This window comes from Galleria mellonella, unplaced genomic scaffold (genome assembly GCF_026898425.1).
Source record: "Galleria mellonella isolate WM207_F2 unplaced genomic scaffold, CSIRO_AGI_GalMel_v1 utg36, whole genome shotgun sequence".
Lineage (NCBI taxonomy): Eukaryota > Metazoa > Arthropoda > Insecta > Lepidoptera > Pyralidae > Galleria > Galleria mellonella.
In genome coordinates, this window is record NW_026442086.1 from 5,130,915 (window position 1) to 5,152,994 (window position 22,080).

General features: G+C 32.0%; 1 protein-coding gene across 2 annotated transcripts in view; it reads right to left on the minus strand.

Moving 5' to 3' along the window:
* The window catches only part of LOC113520816 (mucin-1-like), a 353,173-nt gene that overhangs the window by 295,499 nt on the left and 35,594 nt on the right, over positions 1 to 22,080 (minus strand). The window contains exons 1-2 of one of the 2 annotated variants that reach the window (XM_052897290.1): positions 8,185 to 8,604; positions 7,465 to 7,506 (exon numbers count right to left, since the gene is read on the minus strand). In XM_052897290.1, the coding sequence (XP_052753250.1) occupies positions 7,465 to 7,506; positions 8,185 to 8,251 (109 nt within the window). In that variant the 5' untranslated portion in view covers positions 8,252 to 8,604. Of the gene's footprint in view, positions 1 to 7,464; positions 7,507 to 8,184; positions 8,605 to 22,080 lie in introns of those variants that run through there. The other variant, XM_052897289.1, reaches the window with a different exon arrangement.

Genomic DNA, 22,080 nt, shown 5'->3' on the forward strand with positions numbered 1-22,080 from the left:
ACTGCCGATGAGGGGGAAAGGGATTGTTAGTAATTGCGTCTAACTGTCCTCTTATTATCAATATTCCACACGGTTTTCCTTAATTTTTATACCACGAAGGTGGCAAACAAGCGTACAACCCGTGTGATGGTAAAGTTTCACTGTAGCCTATAGACGCCTGCAACACTAGTCAACGTTGTCGATTCTGGAAAAACCTTAACACAATATTTTTAAAGAAGCCATCTAAGAAACATAATTCAACTGATTGCCAACGCCCAGCTTACCTTCTTCATCCTCACCTTTTATCACTCATCGGTGTTACGCTAGTGTATACTAATAGTGCAGATAGGGTCACTATTTTATTTTTCCCCTTTAAAAAAATAAAACGCTCCAAATGTTGCGACGTATGCACCGCACTCGCTGGTTAAAAATGGGTACATAGTTAATTTAGTTGCATGCTCCCTATTTTCATTCTCTTATATTTTTGCATATTAGTTATATTTCTCCCATTTTTCCAGTAGTCGGGTAAAAAACTCTAAATTTCTCATTAGACAATGCGGATTTACTTTGAAACAAACTTTTGACGCACAAACTTGAGTCTTTAAAATCGTACAATACTTTAATCTGCAAAATCCGCATTGTTTTTATTGGTCCATCAATCGACGCATGCGTTGTACCACACTGCCAGGGTATATATTGCAGGGCGCGATAAAATCGCGGCAGTCGGTCGCGCGGCCGCAGCACTGGCGTTATCTAAATCTGCAAGCTGGTAAACTGCAGCCGCAGGTCGTTCCATACAAATTGTATGGCATATCTACTACTACTTTTGGGCATAGTTAACCTTATAGTTTTCTTGTACGATGTTCTAGACCACTAATGGGAGCGATTCATCGTCGGTGGTGTGAGAACGTTCTGGTATGATAGCGCTCGAGATAAGAGGATTTGTATCTATGTTTTGGCTTGTTAGAAATTGTGCGTATTGTCACAGTTTATGGTTGCAGCAGCAGGGAAAATACGTTTGGTTCTGGCTAGATCTGGATCTTTATAAGAAGCAAGTGGGACAGATCCATTTACAAATAAATAGTCTATTACAGTCTATTTTTACAATATGCAAGACGTGCACTTTTGCATATACATATATGCATGTTATGTTGTAGATATATCTGTCACGCCTGGATCCCATTAGGGTAGGCAGAAACAATGGAACGCCAAATGCTTCGATTCAAACAAACCTCTTTCGCTTCTTCCACATTCATCATCATTATTATTATCTTTATTGTTCATCATTGCATTTTTAATTAATAATTATTACAATTATAATAGATTTTTATTAAATTAGACATTTCGACCTTTTATTTACATTATACTATATACTTGTAATTATTTATTTGCATTAAAAACATCTATTCAACGATAAGTACAAAATGTTGTATTTAACTCGCATCAGGGTAAATCAGTTAATTTACATTATTATAATTTACATTATAATAATTAAACCTTTATACAAATGGGTTTCTTGATTGATTCAGTAAAAGTAACCCAATCAGATAAATTTGGTATATGACCACACGCAATGGGCTACCGGGTACAGCTTATTATTGAAAAAAGAGCTCAAATTTCATAAATTTCTTCGTAATAACCACAACGACGAACCAACTGAACGCCTGTCGCTTCGTATAAAGTCGTCGTAACGAATAATTTACCACTCGTGTTAAAATAAGATCATTCGCAATACTTTCACAAAAGTAATGCTTTCACAAAATTAAAATTAAATATATTCATGACTGTAATTCGAGGTAGGGTAGTCAGACGTAAGAGTCGAGGAATACGGTCCCACATAACACTCAAGATTTTGTCGCAGACGAATGATTTAATCAAAACTTTAAGTTATTATCAACAAAATACATGGGTAATTCTCATGAAATCCCGAAAATACCTATTAATAAATTAATGAAAATTGTTTGAATTAATTGATCTTCATTTTCTCTTAAATTTATATTATTCATGTAATTAGGAGTGAAAAATATCGTGGTCCCCAGAATAAATGAGTTTTGAACGAATTTATGAACCCTTAAAATATTTAAATGTGAGGGAATGATGACTGAGGTGAGGAAATGATGTTTATATTCATTGCTCATATGAAATCGTATCATTTATTTTTTAAATACATTTAGAATTCTACTAGGTTATATTAACTTAAAAATTCGGAAGTAACATGTACGAAAATCGAGTTGATCCAGTCTGAAAGTAATTACCTCATAAATCATCATTCCCTCACTTTTATTCAAAATGAGGGAATGATGATGAGGGAATGACAAAATAAACAATAACCTAAAAAATCTCGCAACATAACCTCTTGTTACCATCTAACTGTTTTCTCTACACTTTCTACCTCCAAAAACATACTTTACTACTTCATCAAAATTCAAATATTTTAATTACCTTGTTTATTCTACACTGTGATGGAATGATTGTTTAAAATATAATCTTTACAAAATTTCATGGATATTTATTTCCAACAAGTACTCTAGCAAGCGTGAGGTCAATTCACCATTCCGAACAAGTGACCGTACTACCAACTATCAAAAACTAATGATAATGTTATTGAAGTCATCATAAATATACCTACTTATCGACTGTTGATAATGATATGAGGGAATGATTATTTTTCATGGGACACATGTTGAGTCAACATTAGAGAACTTGTTGATGATTTATGATCTTAAATTCAGAGAAATTTTAAAAAGTTGTTGTATTTACAAGAGACTAGCCATAATTACAAACAGATTTTTTGAGAAATTTTCTATAATAACTTCATACAATGTTTTAATCTGTAGTTTGGGACATAGTGAGGGAATGATTTTCAATGTACTATATATTTTTTATTCCTCATAAATGCCCGTACGATTCCAAAGTTATTACCAAAATTTTTAGCCTTCATCATGTTCTTTCTGAAAAAATAAAATACCATCCTAAGTCTGTTAAGTTTATTGTAAAAACTACTAGGACTGGAATTTCGAGATTTCATGCGAATTACCCACATACGCAACGCAATATACGCAAGTGACATTTGTCATCATGAAAATTTGCTCGTTTTTAGATCTAGTATGCTTGGGTAGTATTTGTCAGTATGACAATTTTGTGTATATGTGGGTAATCTACTACTACACGCACAATTATTATTAATACAACATTTAAAGAACTACGTTCCAGATTACTAAATATTAAACAATATTTTACTTGACATTGATATTCAAATTCGTTGACAAGTTGACAAAAGAGAATGCAACTCGCATAGTATTTCGCATAGCAATATACGCAAATGACATTTATCATCATGAAAATTTGCTCGTTTTTAGATCTAGTATGCTTGGGTAGTATTTTTCAGTATGACAATTTTGTATATATGTGGGTAATCTACTACTACACGCACAATTAGTAATTGTGCGTGTAGTAGTAGATTACCCACACAACTAAATTAATACAACATTCAAAGAACTACGCTCCAGATTAGTAAATATTAAACAATATTTTACATGATATTGATATTCAAATTCGTTGACAGGTTGACAAGAGAGAATGCAACTTGCATAGTATTCAGTCAGACTTTTGTACCAAATATTTTTTACGAATGTGGTGAATAAAATATAAATAAATAAATGATAAAATTCGTTATAAACTTGTATCATGTATGACAGTAATTGTCACTATTACTACTGTTATATTAGATCAGTTATATTACCAAGTCCCGTATGTATCTCATTCATAACGATACGTACCTATTAAGTTGAATGTACGCCGCAACTTTATAAAATAGCCATTCCGGCTTGTTTATTGTCAGTTAACCTATCGCGCCCTTACTGTTTACTGTCGTTTAGTCGGTAGGTTTAAGTCCAAAAATAGCTAATTTAGCCCTTTCGGGGCTCGATCTAACCCTTTTTCACCTTATATTGATGTTTATATTTTTATTTAAGCACTAATACCAAATATAAAATACATGGAAATAGATTTTGTTTTCGGATTTCTTTCTTTACTATTTACTAATTAACTGTGGATTTATTTAAGAACATATTAATGATCAAATGGTAGGAATTTTCAGTTTTTTTTTTATAATCTCAACCTGTTTAAAAATTGATTTAGCCCGAAAATGTGATAAGGAGCTGGCAACACTGTGTAAGTTAATCTGGGATACACGGAACAAAGGTCTCCTTCTCTTCAAAGTTTATATAACTAATGAAAACTTTATAGTTTTTTTATAGGTAGTATATACGCTGCTATTACTATAACTAGCCGACTCGAAGTATGAAGCCTTGAAATGGTCAAAGGTGCAGAAGACATGATGTGGGTTTATTTTATCAACAAATAATTTGTAGTTAAATGAGTATTTACCGATACTTTAATCATGTACGATATAATATTACCGTTTGCTGTATTCAGTTAATGTAAAATTTTATATCACATATATCATGTATATACGTTATTTTATTTTGTCTATGTCTTGCTAACAGCAAGTTATAGTTGATTAAATGTTAATTATTATTTCCTTAATTTAATGTTTTTTTACTTGTAGCACGTTTAACGTTTTGTAATTATAAACCAATCATATCGATTCTCAAACTACGATAAGACAAAATCTATTTATGTTTTTTATGGAATGAAAATAGAGTGGTAACACTGCCATGCACTATAAATTGTTAACTAATTAATAACCTATCAATATTTATAGTGACCGTATCAATATTAGATATCTTTATTTCTATAATAATTATAATGACTTGGCAATTGCACGGCAACATATTTTACTAATAAAATACTTTATTTTTAAGTGCACTATTTTTTATTTATTTAATATTCGAAATAGTAGATTTTGTATTAAATATTTTATTTTATAATTACGTTGTCGTGCAGTTGCCAAGTCATTATAATTGTTATATAAATAAAGATGTCTAATATGGAAACGGTCACCATAAATGCTGATAGTTAATTGATTAGATAACAATTTATAATAAAGTTGTTGAATAGATACGTCCATAGACACTAACTTAAATAAATTTCAGAGTTTTACAAAGGATCTTACAATTTTTTAAGTAGAAGAACTGTGTTGGGAGACTTGGCACTTTTTTACATTTTACATTTTTGATATATTAACATTGATAACTTGACAGCTATTTTGGCGGGAGTGAACTACAAACTATAGAGTATGTGTCGAATACATTCATATCATGATATATGATCACATATCTCTATCTCACTCATATTCACGCCAATAAGCAGCTATGCCTATTGACATTACAGAGCTTGGAGACGTAATGCTTAAGTCCTCAAAGATAACAATCGTATATTGTTGAATAGAATACGCGAGTATCTGCATACCATACTTCGTTTGTGTAACTACCTCATGGATACCATCACTGGGTATTGTATGAAGTACGCGTTGCTTTTTTTTAATGGTTGATACTGGGATGGTAACACAGTCTGTACTATCAGTATTTGCTGGTGGGACACCAGAGAGAGATGATAGGTGAGATTGATTTCAAGTCAGTTGTTACATAGTGGCAAATTTATAAAGAATTAATCAAGATGGTTTACAGGAGAAATCGCGTGAAGGTTGCCCTATCAGGATATTGCTAGCAATGTATCTATTGGATCCCCATTACTAATAATTACTTTCTTCCCAGTTCAGTGCTGTTTTGATTATCTGATCAGATGGCTCGTCAGCTTATTTGCCATCTACATTACCAGAGAATGGCTTTACGTGACGAAATAAGGGACAATCATTTTCGAAATATTTCAATTGTGAATTTAAAAAAATCTATGGATTAACTTGGGAATCGGTCTTGGGTTCCCGAATTTATTATATACTTACGTATCTATTATGTATTTAGTATATTTAAGACTAGTAACAGTTGGGGCATCCAATACTTTAATAATGGCGACAGTACCACTCTGTATTTTATTCTTCGTATTTATTCGTAAGTTATTAAGCTTAGATTCACGATTCATACGAAGTATCACACAGTTCAACATAGAACATAAATTTTAAAAAGTATTTTTTAACAACTTGTAGTAATTTCATGTAATTGTATAAATAAAATTTTGTATTCGAATGTGATGACAAGTACAAAATAAGCGGAATGTATGGCATTCCACACAAGCATTTATGGTTTATGGTATACCTGTTTGTTATTTTTATTTTATAGTGAAAATAAATAAATAAAACAAAAAATAAACTTAGTGTCGTATAGTACATAACTCAGTGATACTGAGTATCGCTATCCTATTATTATAATATATGCGAAAGTTTTCAATGATGGATAGATATTTGTTACTCTTTCACGCAAAATCTACTGAACGTATTTGAATGAAATTTGGTACACTGGTAGGTTGTATCCTTATTTAGCATATAGGGTACTTCATGTAGTGATTCACGCGAGCGTAGTCACGAGATATAGCTAGTACTATGTACGACAAGAATTCACTTTATGTAGTTATATTAGCAGTGAAAACTCTTTGACACCACAATGAAACCGCTTTCTGTGCGTGTCGAGCCTTCACACAACCGACGCTGCTATCTTTTGTAAACCATTCCACTCAATAATATGTGATAAAGTGTTTAAATAAAACATGAAATAGCTTCATTGAATGCGAAGCAGCTTTTACAATCCCATTGCCAAAAGCGAAAAGGATTTCGTCCTTAGCATTTTTCCGTTCATATTTAAATAAATTTTTCGGTTTGACTTCTAAGTTGAGATGAAGTATGTGTAATTTCACAATTGGTCATAGGTGGTTTATATTTATATAAGTCTATGTTATATATTGTTATTTTTTACAATCTGTGTCATTCTTTGAAGGAAACAGTAAAGAGTTTTAATTTGTTCATTCATTTTATATATTTTTTTAATCGTCAAAATTTACATTATATAAATACACTTTTTACTTTATATTACATTAATTTGTTAAACTGACAATTTATTTGCTATTGCAGGTCTGTATTACCTGAACTGGTAAACGTTGTCTTGTCTTCTATCACTATCTACCGGACCCATTTTTAATCGACTTCAAAAAAAGAGAAGATTCTACATTCCTTCTTTTTGTATCGAAATAAATCTACCTCTCTTTTTGTGACAAATATAAAAGGTTTACGAAATTTCAATAAATCGAAATTTAGTTTTAACTAACATAAAGACAAGACAAGACAAAACAAAGATTTATATATAGGTATATGTATTAGTAATAAAATATCATATACACAGATATCGTGAGTACAAGTCAGCAACAAAAGTGTATGAAAATAAATGCTAAATTTAACTATTTCCTTTACGTTGAACACCATTACCGCATTTAATTTTTTCCGAATTAACTCAACTATGTACTGTTGCCTATTTTAGAAAAGTTTGTAAATTTACCTGAAACTGAATTTTGAACCGAGAAATTAACTAAAAAGGCAAACAAAGTCTACAGTGCGAAATTAAACTACGTATTTACCGTTATTTGATGTGAAGTTATAGTTGTCACGCTGCGTGTTTCCTGAAACAATAACATTAATATGTGCAAGTAAAATAAAAATAAAAAAAAATATATTAATAAAACGAAAAAATGTTTCTGTTTGTGATTGTAGTTTTATAAAACTACGACATTGTATTTTACTCATAACTTACGATTTTGATCATCTATAAAATACTATTTCTATCATAATAAAATTAATAATAGAGATTTTAAAAAGAATCATCAAAATCGCTTTATAAATGATGAAGATATTACGTAGGTGCTGTAAATAAAATGTAGATAAATAATAGAGTAACATAAAAATTTCTTCCTATTCCTACTGCGATAACGCAATCGGGTTTATCATTCATTTTCATCATTAAAAAAACTACTATGCATGGTTTTACGCGATTTTTATTTATTCACTACATTTTATTACATCTACGTAGATTTTACGTAAGTTAATATTTTTTATATTAATTTTACAGTAATTCTATACTATTTTTTCATTATGCAGAAGTTTATTAACAACGATATTGTAAATTTTACGTTTGTTCGATTTTTGAAATTATATGTAACGCTACTCTGTATTATAATGATAGAAAAATCGAAACCAAGGCAAGTACCTCGTCGACATCATTTCAAAAACGTATATAGAAAACTGGTACTGATTTTTTATTATATCTAAATATAATAAATAAATAAAAATAATAAGTGTACCTCTTGTTAATAGATCCAATAATTTGCTCGAAAAATGAAACTCCGGCCTGAACATTTTTTTACACATATATATTCACAAAACTTAAATTAGAATATCTTATATTACAACTCAGAGATAAAGTTTGTTGTAACGTAAAAATGAGAGCAAAAAATATAACCACAAAAAAAAATCTAATACAAAATAAACTGTATCACTTTACACGGTGATAGTACAAAAGTTCAACGATCACCAGGTAAAATATTAACGCACATGAAATTTTGAAATTCGAACATAAAAACCGCGGGAAACGAACTTATATAACTTTATTCCGGAGTCCCCAAAAACAATTCGGTGTCGAAACAAAACTTTTTATCACATAAAAAACGTGTCACTGGTTATTGTGTCACAAAAATATTAGTTTCAGGAGGCATCGGACGAGGCCGATTGTTGCGAACTGTTTAATTATGCCGCCTGTCCCGATTCATTAGTGCACTGGAGATCAGGGACGGAGCGCTGTTTATTTTTCTATCTCGATAAAAACTATTTTTATTATAAATATCAGTTCACTAAGTTCATGAGCATGATAATTCCGAGAGTGGGCCGGATTAGTCACGCGGCATAAAAATGAAAAATTTTATTTATTTTATATAAAAGTTTGTTTCAGAGTTTATTTCAAATTCGAAATATTCCTATTTTCAACTGACTTTAAAAAAGGGCTTTTTTATTGCATACATTGGAATTTACCACTATAATAAGTAGATTCTTTTTTAAAAAAATAGTAATACTTCTTATTGCTTTTTTTTTCTTTGAAATAAGTTTATTTTACAAAATAATTTTAGTATTTTATGCCGCAAAGAAAAATAACTGCTACAATCATGATAAAACATGAGACCAACATGGGATATATTTTATATAGATAGGGTAACTTAATACAAACGCTTCATTAAAAACAGGTTAATAATTTTATCCATATTACATGAATAGGATTACCATAGTATACTTATATTTACTACTCATTATATGGAAGAATTTATATTATAAATGAGGTTAAAGTGAAAATATTAAAAACAAAATGAAGCAAAATTTAATTAGAAATGCCCTCATTTTAATTATATGTTAATATTACATCAAAAGAAATATTTCCTAATTTAAATTAAAAAAAAAAATTGTATTTAGAGAATTTTTAATCTAATTACTTGCAATACTGAATAAACGCGCGTTTTATCTAGATTAAAAATAAATCTATCAAACTGAGTAAGGCAAATGTCAATTTAGCTGATTAAATATTGATATGTTTTTGACACTCGAAGATCTATGTTATCTAAGATCAGTCGAATATAAAATTGCTATAAACAATGGAGAACTTTGCACAGGAGTATAGTATTAGATAGAGTGTTAGATTGCCTACTTAACGTGGAAAATAGTTAAATAATATCGACTATAGTATTTCTACATCGACTAAACAATGTCCTCTTAAGTTGCTCTAGACACTGCTAGATAGACTAAGGTTATATGGCACAGGTAAATCTATGGTATCTCATTCACTTGTAACAGCCACCATAAACAAGGTGAACAATGCAATACCGCCACGTATTTTAACGACCCTAGGAAACAGTCCTATTGAAAACGACTATTCTATTGCCGGCAAACATTTTAAACATTTTATTTACACTCGGCAAACCCTGAGTACGGCCCGCGACGCGTCTGGAGAGGTCAGGGTTGCCGACGCTCGTCTTTTGACCCTCGTAACTCTGTCCTTTACTATCACGCGATAATATTAATAAGGCATCCCGCTTGTACAGGCCGCGACACTTTGCTTGACATTTAACCCTTCACGTCATTGTCAGCGCGTTCCTTTTCTGTCCTAAAGCGCTATATATATGGTCGTTTCGCTCGGACGGGTTATGACATATCGGTCGCCTTATGACCCGAACATCGGTTATAGTACTGTCTTTGTTTATCACAAGTTTTAATAATATGTGCGTCCTTGTTCCACGTGTCGCGACCCCTACGACTAGCCACTTGAATAGATTAGGTGTTTTTGTATGTGTGGTGTGGGTTTAATATTCATTGATAGCCAGTTCGTTGGCATTTAAAATAAAAGACATTTTATGATAGTTTTCTTTGATTGTTGTTGTATTTATTAGAAAGTTTAATAATTTTATTCAATCTTGATGTTTCTGGAACTTCATACTGAACATGTTCATGTATATGCACTAGTATAGGAATGTGACTATTTTAGAGGCAGAACTAGTTACTTCGGTGACTGATTCTTTAGACTCCAATATTGGTATGAAGCTTTTGTGTCTATTTTGTTGTCATAGCTCTCAAATTAATGAACGAGGATGGGGAGGGATTGTAAGTAATACGGACTACCATTCCCAATACTAGCAATATACCCTGTCAAGTCGACTTCCACGTGGTCCCCCTGGATATCATCGTGCTGAATCCCAGGTGTATTCATCATCACGATGGGCTAGCTAACCTGCCTTTTCAGGGGGGAAAGGGATTGTTAGCAATGGAGTTTGACAACCCCATTGTTAGCAATATGTCCTATTAGGTCGAGCTCCACGTGGTTCCCCCTGGAAACCAGCGTGAACAATTCTTATTGAATTCGTCACGATGGGCTAACTGACCTGCTTCATCCTCACCTATCATCTTTCACTGGTGCCCCGCCGGTGTATACTGATAGCGCGGGTGGGGTTACCATTCCATTATCACCCATTAAAAAAACCTGCCTTTTCATCCCTACCTATCATCCATGTTGCCATTTCATTATCATCCATTAAAAAAATATGAACGGAATGAGTTGTTTCCACTTCCTTGACCTGAAGACCTAAGTCATAACATACATATAGTTCAGATAATATAAATTTAACAAGCTTTAGTAATGATAGTTTCATTACATATTTTAGACTTCCGTACGGTAGGCTAAGTTGTGGCTGAGAGCTGCCGAATCCAGATTCATTGTAGTCTATTTTCGCTCATCTTTCATTTAAATCAAGTTTTATATATTTTTGCAAAAATTAGCGGTGGCAATTTAGCTATTAATTATTCTTAGATAAGGTAAACGGCAAAAAAATAGTTTTTTTTTTGTGGGTGAAAATGGTATGGTAACCCCGCCTGCGCTAACGGAATACGCTGGCGGAGCACCAGTGAAGGGTGATAGATGAGAATGAAAACAGGCCATTTAGCCCATCATGATGAATTCATCAGGAATTAACCATGATAGTTTCCAAGGAGAACCGCGAGGAAGTCGACCTGGTTGGGTATATTGCTAGCAATGGGATTCTCAGTCTCCATTACTAACAATCCCTTTCCCCCCGGCAAAAAAGTAGTTAACAATAGGATTTTATTATACAAATAACTTTCCTTTTTTAAATACAATAAAGTTAGGGAATATTTGAAATTCGAATACAATACCTAAATAAAAATGCAATACGATTTAAATATAATGAAAATTCTTACATTCATTACAGTTAAAACTGACAAGCATTTATACCAGTTTTTTTTTTTATCTATGATAATAGAATGGTAACTCCATTTGCGCTCTATATAATATATGCTAGCAGGGCACCAATGAGGGATGATAGGTGAAGCTAAAGCAGAACAGTTGACCCGTCGTAACAAGTTCATCAGGAATCAATCATAACGGTTTCCTCAAAGGTGCAATGGGACCGTTAGTCCCCCTTCATTAACAATCTCGCGGGCACATACCGATGAGTGCCGGAATAGACTTGTGTCTGAAATCGAAACTTCACTCCATCAAGTTTCGATCTGGGGTGAACAAAATCTTGTCCAATTTAACCCCAAAAAGACACAAGTCTGCGCGTTTACCGCAAAAAAGACGCCGTTTGTCGTATCTCCTCACTTTCAGGGCACTTCCCTTGATAAAAAGTCGAGTCTAGGAATTCTGGGCGTTGAAATATCTTGCGACGTCCAGTTTTGCGGTCATCTGGAGGAGAAGGCTAAGATAGCTTCCAAAAAGTTAGGAGTGCTCAATAGGGTGAGACGATATTTCATACCAAAACACCGCCTGAAATTATATAAAGCCCAAGTCAGGCCGCATATGGAATACTGTTCTCACCTGTGGGCAGGAGCGCCACAGTACCAACTCCTTTCGTTAGACCGCATTCAAAGTCGGGCGGCTCGAATTATCGATAGTCAACGCCTTACTGTCCGACTTGACCCACTGAAGCTGCGCAGAGATGTTGCATCTCTGTGCATCTTCTACCGAATTTATCATGGGGAGTGTTCTGAGGAATTGTTCGGATTGATACCTGCTGCTGATTTTCACCACCGTACAACCCGCCACAAACTAAAGTTTCATCCCAATCATCTGGACGAGTGGCGGTCTTCCACCGTGCGTTTTTCAAGGCACTTTCTTCCACGCACAACCATTCTTTGGAATCAACTTCCAGCAGCAGTATTTCCGAACCGATACGACAACATAACCTTCAAGAAAAGAGTATATTCCTTTCTAAAAGGCCAGCAGCACACTTGCAATGCCGCTGGTGTTGTGGGTGATCATGGGCGGCGGTAGTCACTTACCATCAGGTGAACCGCATGCTCGTTTGCGCCCTGTGTTGTAAAAAAAAAATCTCTTCCTATTTTTATCGATCTTTAACTGTCCATTGCTGAACATACGATTCCCCAATAAATGAGAGTTTTGCCTATAGTTGCTTATCAGGCTATTATGCTTATCAGGCGGTTTGGATTTAAAAGGGACGCTGCCGCCCATTCCTTGACCATTTATTTTCCTTAGTTGCCTCTTACAACACCCATGGTAAAAAAAGTGGCCCATTCTATGCCGGGACTACACGGCTTGTCCTCCTTGTGTTAGGTTATTTACAGACATTAATCTTTTAACAAATAATTATATAATACAAAGCGTATATATGTATATAAGATTGCCTCGCACTTTCGCAAATCAATCTCTTGTCATTCATTTCGGTGTATATAATTAGAAATAATATGTCAGCCACCCGCAGCCGATTTTAATTACTAATTGTAAAACGGTATCGTATAGAATCTGTCGCCTGTAGCAATATATATACAACTACATAAATTATTGTTTATTTATTTATACATTCATTTTCAGTGTTGAAATGTTAATAGTGGAATTGATGATGAAACATATATAATCTAACATATAATAAGTTCAAATCATTTGTTCTGATTAAATATGAATATAAAGCTAAGATTACTAAGTCTAAACTAGAAAGCTAACATTTGGAATGTAGGTTCTGTAATATAGGGGGTAGAAATATTTTATCTATAAACCTACTTTAACTATTATTACACAGTTTTGTCACTTTTATTCAAACAGAGAATTCAACATAAAAGAAAGAGACAAAACAGGTCAATAGCTAAAACTTCAAACCTCTCATAAACCCATGAGAGGTTTGACGTTTTTATGAATAAAGGGGTAAAGTTTACAACACTGTGTTTTAATGAGGATTGAGAATGCTTAAAATCAACAGCAAATGTGGGCGATATTATGCACTGTATAGTATATTGATTATTTGATGTAATTAAACAATGGGTTTTAAGGAAAATAATTGTAATAAAGAAAACTACGGAAGACAGACTACAATAGCGAAAAAGAGCAAAGTGATAATTGAAAAAAAAACAAAAGTATAAAAATACAATAAAAATAAAATATTTAAATTAATTAAGGAATTCGCAACAGCGAGCTATGGGGAGGGCTATACTTAAAGTTTGATTGCATGATAGAATCCGAAATTAGGATAATCACAGAAGAACTGAAGTGACGTAAATAGTCTGAAGGATTTTTTAAAGAAGAAGAAGACAAGCTGGCTGCCCACTTATTGTAAAGTGGTAATCGTCACCTATAGACGTGAACAGTATTATCTACATTACAGAATACACTGTGGTATCCATGGTGTCTCACATCAAGTTAGCTAATATTTAAACTTTTAAGAGTAACAAATCGTTACTCCAAAAAATTGTTTTATATTATTTTACAGATCTATTTTTTAACGCGCCACCTACTTATTTATTCTTTAATTCTTTCTACCCAAAGGTTGTCTGGAAGAGATTGCTTAGCAATAAGACCGCCTTTTGTACTACATTATACTTATCGAAAATTTTTCAACAAATCCTGTAATGTTGGTGCAATAAAATATTAAATAAATAAAATTTAAATATTTTATTTCATACCTTGTAATTTTACTGACATATCTTTTTAATTTGTAAGACAAGAATTATTTCAGAATATATGTATTAAAACCCGCAAAAATGGGGTACACATTGCTTTCCACCAAGGAATGTTGCTTCGTCGGACAGTCATGTAAAAATACATACATATTGATACGCACAAAGCGTGGTGTACAGGCTCTAGCGAGAAATGTGCATTCTCAATGAAACGTTGAGCACACAGTTGCACACAGAGCGTAGCGTTGTTAGTTTTTCTTGCTTCTGACCTGCACCGATACAGTGCATTCCGAGAGTCGACAAGGAGCCAAGAAAAATTTAATGTGCACGCTAATTTATAACTGTTCGTACTTTGTCTGGTTTAACTGTATATTTATTTATATAAAATAAATTAAAATCTTATTAATTCCATTACCCAATAAATTACATTACATTATAATTCATTTGTATAATTATTTTAAGTTCATTATTAAATCCGCTTTTATCAGGGCCGTCAGCTTGTTTGCCATTCTAAGTTGCATAAAAAAAATCCACCGTTAACCTTTCTTTGCATGTTTTTTTTTTATTGGTCAAATAAATCAAGGTGATATAATTCATGTTCAAAATTAAAAGAAAAATGGTTAAAAAATAAATTTAACAGCTATGTTTTTTTTTCTGTGATGAACATTAAAAATGTATCCAGACACGACCGACTTAAAGTAATCTTGTTCTTTTATATAATTTTTGGGTATTCAATATTATGATGGAAATTTCTATCATTATACAAAGAAGGGTTAACTATCCACTATTGAATAAAGACCATTAAATTCCAGAAAGAACAATCCTGTAACATCTGCATCTACTGACTCTTTAAAATGCAACTGAAGTCGTCGCTCTATCTAGTAGTTATGTATATATAAGTAAATAAATTTTAAATTATGTTTATTATTATTAGATAATAAATTTAATGAAGTACGAATTATTAGCATTTAATTAAAAGAATGCTGTACAGTAAAACTGTTAATTATTCCTCGAAGAAACATGAGTCGAAATAACCGACTTCAGTTCTGATAAAACCAACAATTATGTATTTTAAATACACAATCAGGAGTTAACGCGATGAAAACACCTTTACAGGTAAATAGTACTACTACTGCTCACTCACTATTTCCTATGCCACTGTGTTAAGTTGACTGGAAGAAACCTCTTTTACAGATAAGTTCGGTTTTGCTAACTTTGTTATTAATTTGTTGTTGTTACCGTATGTTTTAGTGCAATAAAGAATATATAATAGCAATATATATAGTACTTACATAAAATTGTTATGATTTAAAAACTAAAGTACTCAACGGATTTCGATAAAATGTCTATGGAATCAATCTTAAGGTATATTCTTTGAATTAAAAAACCCATATCGATTTAGAACTGACGGAGTTGTGGTAACAAACATTCAAAAATTGAATTTGAACCAAACCGAATTGAGAACCTCCTTTTTGAAGTTGGTTGAGAAGATTAGTTTCACTGGTAGAATACTCATTTAAATGAAATCTAATTATATCGATTTCAATTTGTATATAAAATTTATTTCACTTGCTTTACATAATCGAGCTTATTTTCACATAATCATATTTCATTCATGCTTTATTGAATACTGAAATTAAAAGCGTTATGATTGTTTTTAATCTATCCTTGGACCGTAAAATAGCGAATCACTTTTACTTTAAATTGAATACCATTGCCAAATATGTATTAATGTACACTCATATTTTATCTTCCGAATTTAATTAAAATTCTGATGATAAATTAAATATTTCTATTTATTACGTACTTTTATTGTAAAACATAAAAGTAAAGCATTCACTTTTTTTTTATTTAATATTCGTTAGACAATATTATTATCGGAACAATTAATAATTAAAAGATAAAGTATAAGATCTCATTTTCTAATCAATTAAAATAAAATAAATTTCAAAATTTTCTTTTAATGAAAAAAAAACCATTGCTGAGATTATTTTTAAAAACAGTATAGTCACATACATTAATATAGTCTATAGTACTAGTCTATAGAGATTACGCAGTTGTATAGTTTATGATGTCTATTTTTTAGGTTTAATTTATTAAACTTAAATACTCGATAATTATAATCATTTATTAATATCGGAAATACCTTGTGTAAAAAAATTGTTTGTGTAAAAAAATTAATTTAATATTTTTCGAGTCAAAATTAATTTAATAACAGTAATACAATGTACCGCTAATTATAATAATATACCGTTTTTATAATTTTTTATTCAGAATTTTAGATTCAGTGACGTGTTCCTTACACCGTATGGTAATGGACGGAGTATAAATAATTACATAATCCATGTATTGTGGCATATACAAAATTAGTATCGATTGATATTATAATAATTAGTCCATTAATGACTAATATAGATTTCAAAACCTTCTCCATGGCCACTACAAGTTCCTCGTAGCTGCAGGAGAAGAAAGCGCGCTGTCCGGCGGCGCGTGCGCACTCCGTGTTTTTGCCGCGATGAATATTTATCGTCGGCCACGACCATTAGCGTTGCGTAGTGTTGCCAAGTCTGCAGATTTTTATAAGACCTATGCTACTATATGGCAAGTCAGGTCATCATAGCAAAACGGAGTTTTTTTTTAAGTACTTTTTCCTTTTAGCTTTTATCTACCAGCCAGTATGAAAAGAGTTTTCTACACGTCGCAAATGCATAATTTTCACTACTCTAATAAAATGCTATTTTGCAAAAAATTCCGTGATCAATAAAATTTTATTGTAATTTTTTTTTTCATATATAATACTGCAGAACTCAAACCAAAATAATGAATCGATTAATCGGTTACCAAAACAACAATTCGAGTCACTCTCATATTTACAACATTATAACACACTACACGTATCACGATGAAATAAAATCGTTAGCATCCTTAGAGTATTCTATTAGTAAACTTAAAGATTTTTCTAAAAGAAAAATGTCTCGGAAAAATTATTCTAAGTTAGTCTGAGAAATAATAGTTTTTGTCCGCTCTTGAACTCCATGCTCTCTTAAGAGGTTGCTAAGAATTTTCATCGATGTTACTCTTGTCTGTTGAAGGTAAAGAATTGTTAGTAATGAAGTTCCAATAGCCCAATTGGGTCAATCACCACGCGGTCCACCCTAGAAACCATCTTGATTAATTCTTCTGGAATTTGTCACAATTGACTAACTGGCTTGCTTTCATACTTACATATCATCTCTCACGGGTACCCCGCCAGCGTATAACAATAGCGCAGGCAGGGTTACCGTTGCATTATCATTCATATAAAAAACCCCTTGACCGTGTATGTTTATTACATTTTAAAGAATATAAACTCAAGCACTGTTGAATTTTTAGGTATTTAATCTCTTACTTTTCAATCATCGAACAACTTGTTTTTATTTCTACAAGATTGACGTTCTCGTACTCGTGGGAAGCCCTTTGCTTCTTCATTCGATATCCAACGTGGAATGCTCCCTGATTTCTGCGTGTTTTACAACTCGTTTGATGAGATTACTGCGTGTAAAAATTTTTAACACACCGTCTCTTAATATCAGGTGAGATGTGGTAATACGCATTGGAATTTCATTATAAATAAATACATTTTGGTCTGCAAAAATGATGATTTCAACAGTGATTCGTGAAAAAATTTAAATTGATTCTCAGCACTGATGTATTATAAATATATATAAATTTAAAATATTTGAATTTAGAAAACAGAATAATATAAATAATAGCGATAAAGACGTAAAATAGATTTTGCTTCGCAACAGAATTTTTTTTTTTTTGATATGGCAACTTTAATTATCTCAAATTTAATGAGATTAGAAAAAAAAAACAGTTCGAAATCGCGTAACATAGCCGGATAAAATAAAGACATATTTTATTTCTGTTAGTGAATATATACCGGTCACATGGATATAGTTGCGAGTAAAGACTAATTACAGTACTTTTCAAAGCAATTTAAAATGAAGAAAATGATTTTTTATATCCTTAAAAAAAAAATTCATTTCATGCTTATGTACTCATTTATATTATGTCCCGACTCAGTAGAAAATTATGGCGAAACAAGCGCTCACGGCTAGCGGTAACCTGCCGATACACTTTTAGACTGATTGATGTTCCTGTCTTAGAATCAATTATACAGAAAATCTTTAGCTAGGAAATAATATGGACTATTCCCCGCTAACAAGTGGACGGTTGGTTTCGGCGCCATGGTTTATATATAAACTGCTGAACTATCCATTTTCCTGGCTGAGTTTAAGCGGCAATTAAATGAATTCGAATTTTAAATTAAAAAGTCTTTATTTAATTTTTTTCTTTTCTAGATAAATTATAAATCCAAGATTGCATCCAACTCGAACAAAAAAAGTATCTATATGAAATCTATGTAATCAGCTAAATGAATTTGAAAATTTTCTACTAGTAAATATTCATATTTTTTATGATATAGATATATTGAGATAAGTATATTATAAATTTATCTATTTATTTTATAATGTTGATATTTCTAGGTGATTCAATGGGTTTATTTTCTAGTTTCGTCAATATGAGGACTTACTTAGTATTTACTTACTATAAATATTTGTGTTTTTAAATTTAAATCTACGAAACCGGTATACTAAATTTAACAATTTTATTTTATTAAATAGATAGGATATTACAAAGGTATAGTGCATTATACTGTAACTGTACTTGAAAGTATGGTATTTAATTGTCTCAGTTTTTATTATGTTTTGTCATATGAGTCATTTAACTACTATGCAAATGACACTACGAAAAACATCTTAAATATCTTTCTATCTAATCTTTAAAATTTCGCAAACAAAAATTTTTATCCAAAAATGCGGAAAAATACCCAACCTGGCAACATTGGCATCACTCCTGGGAACTGCATGATAAAGTACCTTTGTGAGACCTACATGAAGCGATCAGCATAACGAAATTATGTGAACCATCAACTGGAAGAACAAGAATTAATAACAACTATCAAAATGTATCAAACCATTAGTGATTAATATTAATAGGTAACAGTTAACATTAAATAACAGAAATAATAATTAATACCGTTATTGGACCGCAAAACAATCTCATAGCCATGTACGGTGTTCATGTAATAGCTACTGTACATGTATGAATATATGTATTAAAGTGAATACTAAATCGACGCAAGTGCAGGCATAGCATTATATTATCTGTGGTGCAGGTCATTAGGCGGCCACAGTCCAGCACGCGTCTATATTTCATACTTCATCGAACAAACCTCTATGGAATCTTAGCGGCAAATGAGTGTGTCGGTAGATACGTTTTCGATAGCACACGCACATAATAGCACAAGATGTTGCTCTCTCGTTTTATCTCTCTCATATCTATTGACTGTTACTGATTGAGGATAACTGAATCCTCGATTTGTCATTTAATGAAAAAAATATTTTAGAAAATCTGATTTTTTTATGCAACTTAAAATGGCAAACAAGCTGACGGCCCACCTGATGGAAAGTAGTAACAATCGCCTATAAACATGTATACAGTATGTCTAACTCTTTCGCCCATAATAGGATAAGGCAAAGGTTTATTTATAAGAAATATAAAAAAATAAAGATTAAGTAGGCCTATAACGAAAATAAATAAAATACCAATTTTATATCCAAACAGTCAATTATAGGGGGGAAAGGGATTGTTAGCAATGGAATTTGACAGCCCTATTGCTAACAATATGCCCTATTAGGTCGACCTCCACATGGTTCCCCCTGGAAACCATCGTGAACAATTCTTGTTGAATTCGTCACGATGGGCTAACTGACCTACTTCATCCTCATTTATCATCCATCACTGGTACCTCGCTAGTGTATATCGATAGCACAGGCGGGGTAACTATTCCATTATCACCCATTAAAAAAAAATAGTCAATTATATAGAGAGTATTAAATAAATCACTACAATTCTTTTTTTTTTTACAACACAGGGGGCAAACGAGCATGCGGCTCACCTGATGGTAAGTGACTACCGCCGCCCATGGTCACCTACAACACCAGCGGCATTGCAGGTGTGCTGCCGGCCTTTTAAATTCCCCAGAGATAGCGGTAGATATACAAAAAAAAATACAAAAATATATTTATATTAATTTTCTCATTGGAATATTTATGTTTAATTTTATTCTACACATAAAATTGAATTTATTCAGTAATATTTTCATCAGGTGGGTGGTTAACTTGTTTGTCATTCTAAGTTGCATAAAAAAGTTTACTACACTGTCGTATCATATACTATGATGGTTAAGCTACCTATCATCTAAGTTCATTGACCGATAGCATCTGTAATAGTGATAAAAATACATTTTTATTAATTTTTTAATTTTATTTTGAAGAAATTAATTAATTTATTTTGAAATAAATTTTAGTTTTTAATATTTCGATAGCTAAATGTATATATTTTGTTTAAAATCTCAAGGTTTTTACAATAGAACTACTAATTCTCTTATAGTTATAGAATTTCCTTTCATAAGTACACACAAACAAAAATTTTTACACAAAGAAAATTTTTAATGTTTTTTGTTTATTATTAGTAGTATTGCCCTCTGATTAGTGGAGTTTTAGTTTTCCTTCATTATACATAAAGGCCTGTGACGTGAACCTGCGTACGAGAGACTCACTTGACTGCCAAACCTAAGGGGAAAGGGATTGCTAGTAAATTGATCTAACAGCCCCATTGCTAGCAGTATAGGGTATATTGCTAGCAATGGGGCTGTTAGATCAACTTGACCTCCACGCGGTCAGCCCTAGAAACCGTCGTGTCGTCGGAAAATTCTAGTGGAATTCGTCTCTGTGAGCCAACTAGCCTTCTTTTATCGTCACCTATCATCTCTTACTGGTGCTTTGTCAGCGTATACCGATAGCTCAGGCAGGGTTACCGTTCTATTTTCATTCATAAAAGAAATACTTCCAAAGCTACATATTAATAAATTTACGTTTTACACCAGAACATAATATATATTGAGAATAACAAATACAAAACAATTACAGGAATGATATCATACGTTATCACTTTATCAGTGACAACAAATAGCAATAATGTGTCAACTGTTCTGAGAATAACTAAACGGAGCTAGATCGTTGAAATCACAGTTCTGTAGAAAATTGAGCAATACGATAAAATGTTTAGGCAGGTACAAAATGAAACTGAAAAGGTAAAAAGATAGGGAGAAAAGATCAATAAAGTATGGCAACTTTTCTTAAAAAACATATTAAAGGGATTTCTATTTTTGTTAATAAAAATACTGGCAATGCGGAAGATAGTATTTTCCAAAATAATATAAACTCTATGTTAGTTGCTAATAATGTAGTTTTCTATTCGTGAAATATTTTTTTTAAATTGATTAAGTATTTCTTATTTTTGTGCCACTAAGTTGACAAACCTAAGTAAACCGTATACTTGATACGGTCTACCTAATGACAAGCGATTAGAGTAGCCTATGAGCCAAGGGCATTATGCACACATTGTCAACCATAAAGAAACCTTTTTTGCCATTTTTTGAAGAAAACAATACAGTCTCTTAGAAAATCTTCTACAGGCCGTAAAAAAATAACTTTAAAAATCGGTCCACAACTGACGGAGTCATCACAGAAATCAGTGAACATACATAAAAAAATATACAGTCGAACAAAGAACTCCTCCTTTTTCAAAAACGATTAAAAAGAGCAAAGAATCCAAAACACGTCCGGAAT